We start from the raw sequence: 8493 nt of genomic DNA, 5'->3' as shown, positions 1-8493 counted from the left end.
GTAGCAATCAAATAGTTCATAGTTTTACGGGACAAATGCATCTACCTCCACGATCCCCATGATATGCACAACCATGAGAGGAACACATTTAACAAGATATTTTTCGAAAACAGACCTTAACACGAAAAACACATTACCCGTTCGGTTGATGACATTTGAAAAAATGCACAACTGCATAAGAATGTGTCCTTGTCGTCTTTGAAAGAGTTTCACGAGTGATTAAGCTCCACTATTGATCTTTTTAGTATGTATATTTCCTAATATATAGTTTCACCTTTTGATTGCATCCTACCCATCATCATCTCCTCTTTGATTGTTTAGTGTGTGGTGTAATTTGTTAAATTACAAATTCCTCAAAAGCCAAGTTTAGGATGCATAATTTCTCCGGCTTGGTTAATCTCACTGTACTTGACTGCAGCCGGGGTTCTTCAAAAATAAAAAAGGAACCTCTTTAGTTTGTAATATGAGTATTCCTAATCTTTTATTTCTTTTATTAATAATAGAATACTGCAATGTGCTACAAGATTATTTTTTAAAACAAGAAAAAGTTAAAATAAGTTGGATCATTTGTTTATATGTGATTTTATGCAAATTCACTTTAGATAAATATGAAGATTAAAAACCGTGATTTTTTTTTTTGTTTTTTTTTTTGCTTAAAGGTAAAAATCATATAAATGAATATTGTTTGGATTTACATTTTAGATCCTTGGGAAGAAAAGATAAAAAAGATTTTGGTTATACAATAATAATTATAAGTATTATCTGTAGCTGTATAAGAAACAAAATAAATATCTTCGTTTTACACAGAATATCGTCCTTTTTTTTAAAGAGTGCCTCGTTGGTATGATAAAAGATGCAAACATATGACACTGTAGTTGTACTAGTACTAGGTACAAATAGGACAAGAAATAATACAAACAAACAATGAAGAGCAGAAATATGAAAATAAGTCATAGCTGTTAATGTACGAATATAAGGAAAATTACAAGAGCAAGAAGCTTGGAGAAAAGTCTAGAAGCTTAAAGTGTGTCTTTTACAAAGGGAAAAAAGAAACTTATAGAAGATAGACAATTTCCTATTCCTCAAAGAACAAGAAAATTACCAATTTCTATTAGTATTAGAATAGAAAAAAGCATGTTATATGGCACACTCTGTTTAATATAAATAGGCTGCCTTGGTCTTAGGGTAGAAGCAAAGATTTAGAGTTTGAGAATTCTTAGCAATTGAATCTTAAGCTTAAGTAAAATAGCTTAGAGATTAAAAAAAAAAAACTGTGGGGTTTTGTGAGAGGTTCTTGATCAAGTTTGTGATCCAAGAACTCGAGATTGAGAGAATAGAAAACAGTTTTAAAACGAAAGAGTTGTAAACATATTTTCTATTAATCAAAAGGTTGTTTTGAGAAAAGCCCTGTGTTAATTCTTGATTTAGTTTCTGTACCAATAGCTCCTACTCTTTCATATATGTTTCATAAACTCTATTTGAATACAATATTTATTTTCTTTAAACAATATATATATTAGAATACACATAAAACTATATTTATTTCTTTAAACAATATATTAGAATACAATGTATCTAACTGAATTTAATATCTCTTATGTGGAATATGCATTGCGTTTGTCAAAAAAAAATTATTGTTTTTTTCTTTTCTTTCAGATTCAGAATTAAAAAATAAAAGGAAACAAAAAAAAAAAAAAACTAGCCGTTGGATAAACAAATTTCAAAAGCTTCCAAAAGCAGCTTGTTTGCTAATCCAACGTTCAAAAACAAATCTTTTTTTTTCCATTTAAACCGCAAAGTGACGCCGTTTTACTCTCACTCTGACGTCCTTTTATAAGCAAGACAACAGACTAAGCAACCCCTCAACACAAGAGAGTAGACTCATCTCATCTCTCTCACAAATCGGAAGGAAGAAGAAGGAATCTTTGTTTTCTCTCCCTCTTCTTCTTCTTCTTCTACTTTCGATTAATCTTGAATCTGATTCTACTCTTCTCTAATTTGGCTGTTTCGATTTCTGTTAAAAAAAATTCGATTTTTTTCGATTTCCGTTTGACGATTAAGAAGAAAGGCGAAAGTGATGGCTGCCGTAAACGGGTATCAGGGAAACACTCCGGCGGATCCTCCGGCGTCTAATGGATCAAAACAAACCGCGGCTCCGACTAAGACTGTTGACAGCCAATCTGTTCTCAAAAGGTATTTTTTTTTTTTTTTTTTGTTTCTTTTTCCTTGGGATCTTGTTCCAACATTCGCCATTTCAATTTCAACCGTCTTCGTCTTTTGCCTCGTATCTGTTTATCGTATCCATATGGCTATTACCCATATCCAAATTCTTATGGTTGATGTACTTCTGGATCCCAGTAATTGAAGTGGGAGACTTCTACTATATCTTTGCCTACAAGCTGTTTGTTAGAATGTCTCTGAGAGTACTAAACCTTTAAGCAGATGGTTCTTTGTATTCATCTTGAATCAGAACTTACCGTTGCCCTCTAGTTTATATTTCTCAAAGCTTCGGTTTTTAATCAGACTTAAGTGAATCCCACAGATTCTTAATCCGATTTTTTTTTTTTCTTTTTTGCTTAAACGCAGGCTGCAGTCTGAATTGATGGGCTTGATGGTGAGTTTTTATCATCTTTCTTTCTCTTGCTGTAGATAAACAGATAGTGTGAATTGGTTTTTGTAGTTAAGATTTTGCTCATAAGGTCTTGACTTGGGGTGCTTTCAGATGGGTGGTGGTCCGGGAATATCTGCTTTTCCAGAGGAAGACAACATATTTTGCTGGAAAGGGACAATCACAGGAAGCAAAGACACAGTTTTCGAAGGGACTGAGTACAGACTCTCACTCTCTTTCTCCAATGATTATCCTTTCAAACCTCCAAAGGTTAAGTTCGAGACATGTTGCTTCCACCCCAATGTTGATGTCTATGGCAATATCTGCTTAGACATTCTTCAGGTAAAATGTACCTTCCATTTGTGTCTTTGCTCTACACAGTATTAGAGAAGAAGTGCCAAACTTAATCCACATTTTCGTATTTGCAGGATAAGTGGTCATCTGCTTACGATGTGAGGACAATACTATTGTCGATTCAGAGCCTCCTGGGAGGTAATAATCTATCGGGCATAATGTTTGATTTCCTGTAAAGTCTTGTTGTTGGCTGATCCAGTATCTGAGTTGTGTTCTTTTACATCTTTTTGGTGGTCAGAACCTAACATCAGCTCACCATTGAACACTCAAGCAGCTCAGCTCTGGAGCAACCAAGAAGGTGAAACAAACAGATGAGATAACAGTCATTATAAATCAAACGTCTTTGAAGTTCTTCCATTATGAATTTCTTATGTCTCTTTCGTTATCACTGTGCAGAGTATAGGAAGATGGTTGAGAAGCTCTACAAGCCTCCCAGTGCATGATTTCTGCAAGCTCTTCTGATCCATAAATCTCCACTGCGTTTGATGATTTCACATACAATCATTTTCCAGAAGAAACACTTTGTGTCATTCATTTGCTTTATTCTTTGTTTCTGAACATCAGCAGTTTCATCTGAACTTTACCTTAAGTTTTTTGACTTGAGCCGAATAATGGAAGAATGTGACAAGTGAGTTTTTCATAGAATAGTCAGAATTCAGAAAGATAATATACTTTATTTGTTTATTTTAAAATGGTGAAGAGTGAGATTTCCAGAGATTAATCAGAAGAGATGTTTTATTCATTTCACAAACGAAGAAAAAAGCACTCAATTTCGAAGTACAACTGCAGTTTTTTATTGTTGTAGTGAGAAATGATAATAAGCACACAGGTTTGACTATTCCACCAGATTTAAGAAAGGCCACGAACTTTTCCAGTGACGGTGTCAATATCAATCTCGTAGAAACATGGTCTTGTGGGAAGTCCAGGCATTGTGCTCATTGTACCAACCAGTGGATAGATGAAACCAGCTCCAATGCTTCCTCTTACATCTCTTATTGGCAACACAAACCCTGTAGGTGCTCCTTTCTTTGATGCATCGTGCGAGAATGAATATTGCGTCTTCGACATGCATATGGGAAGGTTCGAGAAGCCTTGTTGTGTGTACATCTCAATCTGTTTCTCTGCCTGCATTTACATATCACAGAAGAATAAAAATGGATTTACATAAGGAGGTTTCTTTTAGCAACAATGCAACAAAATTGAAGAAGTCGGTTTAGGAATCAATCACCTGGTCTGAGTATTCAACACCACTGGCTCCATATGACTTAGCTATGGCCTCAATTTTGTCTTTGATGCTAATGTCCAATGGGTAGAGGAACCTAAGTGGTTGTGTAATGTTTTGACAAGCTTTTTCAACCGCAATACCAAGATCCACCTACAACATTTCCATGAACAATCCATTTTTAAGCAGGGATCTCAGACAAAAAAATTGCATATACTGTCATCGTAAAGTATTAGTTTCTAAAGAGAGAAGATTACCGCTCCTTTACCACCATGAGCATGATGGGAACAAATCACAGCATCAAAAGCACCAGCATCCACTGAAAATTTCCTAACTGCATTTAATTCTGCTTCGGTATCCGTTGAGAACATATTCACAGCAACAACTACATTCACACCGTAAGCCTTTGTGTTTGAGATGTGCTTTGCTAGATTCACACATCCAGCTTCAACCAAGGAAACATTCTCGCTTACATAAGCACGATCAAGAGGCCTCCCGGCAATAACATCAGGTCCACCACCATGCATTTTCAAGGCCCTAACAGTTGCCACAACAATCGCACACTGAGGAGTTAGTCCGCTGTAACGGCACTTAATATTCATGAACTTCTCTGTCCCAATGTCAGAACCAAAACCCGCTTCTGTAACCACGAATCCACCAGGTCCCACCAGCTTTAAAGCGATTTTATCAGCAACAATCGATGAATTTCCATGAGCTATGTTTGCAAAAGGACCAGCATGAACAAGGACAGGTGTCCCTTCAAGTGTCTGCATGAGTGTTGGGTTTATAGCGTCTTTCATCAGAACGGTCAAGGCTCCTCCAACACCAAGATCATCAGCTGTTATCGGCTCTCCGGCCTTGCTGTTCCCAACCACCATTTTACCAAGCCTCTCTCTCATATCACCAAGAGAGGTTGTCAAAGCCAAAACAGCCATAATCTCACTAGCAACAGATATATCAAAACCAGTTTCTCTGGTCATCCCTTTTTCCTCAGGTCCCTGACCAATAGTAATCTTCCTCAAGAACCGGTCATTAACATCCATCACTCTTCTCCACGTGATAGAAGCAGGATCAATATCAAGCCTAGCAAATTTCTTTATCTCCTCGGGAGTAAGCTCCTCAGGACTGGTCTTGGAGATCCCAAGCTTAGTCAATCTCCTGAACATAATGTCACTAAAACTACGCTTCCCTTCTTTATTAGGAGGACACAACCTATTAAAAAGAGCCTTGTCGGATTGAGATGTCTCATGGAAAATCCGAGTGTCGATAGCAGCAGCTAAGAGATTGTTGGAAGCAGTGATCGCGTGAATATCTCCAGTGAGATGAAGATTGAACTCATCCATAGGAATGACCTGACTATACCCACCACCGGCTGCACCTCCTTTGATTCCAAAGGTCGGTCCTTGTGATGGTTGGCGAAGACAAGTAACAACCTAAGCAACAACACTTCAGATATCAATAATACCAAAAGAGAAGTTCATGCAATAGCAAGAGAGAAAGATGTAAACCTTCTTATCGAGGTAAGCGCCTAAGGCTTGGCAAAGTCCAACAGTGGTAGTACTCTTGCCTTCTCCAAGAGGAGTTGGAGTAATCCCTCCAACAACAACATAGTAGCCATCTTCTTGTTCTTGAAGCTCATCAAACGCAGACAACAAAACCTAAAAGAACAAATCATCAGTCAGTTAGATCAGAACACTGAACAACTAAATCAGAACGTCATAAGAGAAACAACCGACAAAAATAAGTAATAGAAAATGAACAAGTTAAAGAGAGCTAATTTTGGTATAAAAATGGTAAGAAGAAGCTAAAATCAATCGAAAGTTATAAACTTTGAACTTACGTAATAGCCTACTCAAAGCTCAATACACTTAAAACCCCCTTAGCAATATCTTGAAAACTATTATGTTTTTGAACAAAAACATGATCGAAACCAATTAGAAACAATATAACAAACAGTATCATACAGCCAAAAACAGAGTTCTTTCAGATCATTGTTCAATCAAATCTCAAAACATGTCACAAGTCCCAAACCGACAACAACCTAGAGACAGGGAGATACATATGAACAATTCATTTTTTTGAGAGAAATAAACAAAAAAGGGAAGTGAATACCTTAGCTTTATACTTGCCGTAGAGATCGTAGTGAAGTGTGTTGATATTGAGATCTTTGGCAATCTCAGAGATGTGTAAAGGCTCGACGGAATTAGCTATATCAATATCAGCCGGAACTGGTGAAACAACCTGAAGCTTTCTTGATGATGGACTCATCACTCTCTCTCTCTCTCTCTCTTCTAAGTTTCCTTCTCTTTTCGGTTTTTGGTCTCAAGTCTGATCTTTGCGTTGGAGAGAGAGAGAGGATGAGAATAAGATGATGGAAGAGGACGATGATGTTTTTTTATAATTTATTTTATTTTTAATTATTAGTTAACCCAAACCATAAACCCATTTTATGTTAACATTTACATGTTTATCCATAGTAAGTAGTTAGTAACCAATGAGAGGACGATGGTATTATTGTTTTTGGTTTTCTCTTTTATTTTTATACCTTTAACAATTCAAAACATATAATTATTGAAGGCAAGAGAAAGCGACGGTTTTGTCCTTAATCTATAAGCGCAGACACTATAACCTATATAGCATAAGGCCTACTATTATTGATTTTTTATTATTTATATTTGTGTCATCCATTTATTTAATTTTATGAGGATTTTATGTTTAAGAAAGAAGATAGCGAGCTAAACCAAGTATAGCTGAATACATAACCATATGTACCAACTTTAAAAATGTATATTTAACTATATAAAGTAAATGTATTGCATAGCCACATGTACCAACTATATGATGGTATATGTTCAACATCACGATCATTTTTATTCTGGTACATTGTTTGTCAGAATCTGACATTGACTAGATATATCCGGTGTTGATGAGCAAAACTTTTTTTTTTTAGTATTAGAAATAAAAGTATTAAAATTGTTTTGTTGACTCATTTATGGTTAAAAAACATATCTATATCCAATATAAAGATATATTATATATGTTTAATGCATTCAATCTTATAATAGTTAGTTTTTTTTTAAAGTTCAAAACTTAAATAAAACTGAAAATAAATCATTAATAGTTTTTAAGATATTGAAACTTAATTTAAAACCGGAAAATTCATGTTATAATAAATAAAATATGGACAATATTTACTTAATATTGCAATTCTTTGGTAAATCAACATATATCTTTCTGAATACTAATTACTTTAGAATGGTATAGCATTTTAATTTGTTTGATGTATATTACACAGTTTTATATTGTTTGTTTGCTGTATTTGCATCATTATTTTTTGAAATATTTTAAAATAATTATAATATTGTCATTGTAAGAAAATAAAATTTATTAATTTTACCAACCACATAAATTTAGTTTTACTAATCCACCGATGTGGAACATTAAAACACACATTGTTTTCTTCATAGATTGAGTAATATATTTTCGTTTTTTAATATTCAAATCACAACATATGCAGCACAAGTTATAAGGTTAGTTTCAAATTTGTACTTCTCAATTAATATAGTAGGATATGTGGTAAAATAAAAGTTTTAATATCTGAAAAATATATTAATGATTTTTAATTTATTTAAAGTTAAGTTTTACAATTGAAAAAAACTATTATAAGATTGATTGCATTAACAAATGTAAAATATATCTTTATAATGAATATAGATATTTTGTTAATTAATAAAAGGCCATAAAAATGTGTTGATCAACATCGATCAACGTCGGTCAAACATGGTCAACGCCGGATCCTGACAAACAGTGTACCGGAATAAAATGATCATGATGTTGAGCACATGTCATCATATAGTTGGTATATGTGACCATTCAATACATTTAATTGGTGTAATTGACAATACATTTTTAAAGTTGGGATGTGTGGCCTTGTATTGAGCTATACTTCGTGTAGCTGAACATCTTTTTCCTATATTTAATCCATAGTCCAATTTTCACTTTTTTCAAAAAGTATTGTATTTACAGAGGTTCTAGTTTAATATTATATATATATATATATATATATATATATATATATATATTTATTATTTGTAAATTTAACCCAAACTATATGTATAACTTAGTAATTTGAATATTTGATCAAACGTCAATTAAAATCAGCTAACCTACTCTCGCAATATTAACTATCTATTCAATGAACTAGCTAGATCTTAAACTTTCGTTTGAATCTAGCAAACCAAGCAAACATTAACAAGTAAAAGTTTGATTTATTCATAAAGTGGCTTAAATTTCAATTCTTGTTGGCTAA

General features: G+C 33.9%; 2 protein-coding genes across 2 annotated transcripts; one reads left to right on the top strand and one right to left on the bottom strand.

Moving 5' to 3' along the window:
- Positions 1–1750: 1750 nt before the first annotated feature.
- LOC104777978 (ubiquitin-conjugating enzyme E2 20) lies at positions 1751–3654 on the top strand. The gene is made up of 6 exons (XM_010502314.3): positions 1751–2193; positions 2587–2614; positions 2723–2950; positions 3037–3100; positions 3201–3260; positions 3359–3654. Exons 1-6 carry the CDS (start codon positions 2078–2080, stop codon positions 3403–3405), a joined length of 543 nt encoding a protein of 180 aa, XP_010500616.1. The 5' UTR covers positions 1751–2077; the 3' UTR covers positions 3406–3654.
- Positions 3655–3679: 25 nt separating this feature from the next.
- Positions 3680–6719, bottom strand: LOC104777977 (formate--tetrahydrofolate ligase). The gene is made up of 5 exons (XM_010502313.3): positions 6297–6719; positions 5693–5842; positions 4442–5617; positions 4191–4337; positions 3680–4087 (listed from the first exon to the last, which is right to left on the bottom strand). Exons 1-5 carry the CDS (start codon positions 6450–6452, stop codon positions 3812–3814), a joined length of 1905 nt encoding a protein of 634 aa, XP_010500615.2. The 5' UTR covers positions 6453–6719; the 3' UTR covers positions 3680–3811.
- Between the last annotated feature and the right edge of the window lie 1774 nt (positions 6720–8493).

The sequence above is a fragment of the Camelina sativa genome, chromosome 3 (genome assembly GCF_030686135.1).
Source record: "Camelina sativa cultivar CO46 ecotype springtype chromosome 3, ASM3068613v1".
Lineage (NCBI taxonomy): Eukaryota > Viridiplantae > Streptophyta > Magnoliopsida > Brassicales > Brassicaceae > Camelina > Camelina sativa.
The sequence above is the reverse complement of the archived record's forward strand: the minus strand, read 5'-3'. Positions and strand labels throughout refer to the sequence as shown.

Bases quoted from the DNA above. Each gene is read 5' to 3' on its own strand.
- LOC104777978 (XM_010502314.3), top strand. From the start codon at position 2,078: ATGGCTGCCGTAAACGGGTATCAGGGAAACACTCCGGCGGATCCTCCG. The intron at 3,101-3,200 runs GTAATAATCTAT...TTTGGTGGTCAG, and splicing joins GATTCAGAGCCTCCTGGGAG to AACCTAACATCAGCTCACCA. The intron at 3,261-3,358 runs GTGAAACAAACA...ATCACTGTGCAG, and splicing joins GCTCTGGAGCAACCAAGAAG to AGTATAGGAAGATGGTTGAG.
- LOC104777977 (XM_010502313.3), bottom strand. From the start codon at position 6,452: ATGAGTCCATCATCAAGAAAGCTTCAGGTTGTTTCACCAGTTCCGGCT. The intron at 4,338-4,441 runs GTAATCTTCTCT...GAAATGTTGTAG, and splicing joins CTCATGGTGGTAAAGGAGCG to GTGGATCTTGGTATTGCGGT. The intron at 4,088-4,190 runs GTGATTGATTCC...ATGTAAATGCAG, and splicing joins GTGTTGAATACTCAGACCAG to GCAGAGAAACAGATTGAGAT.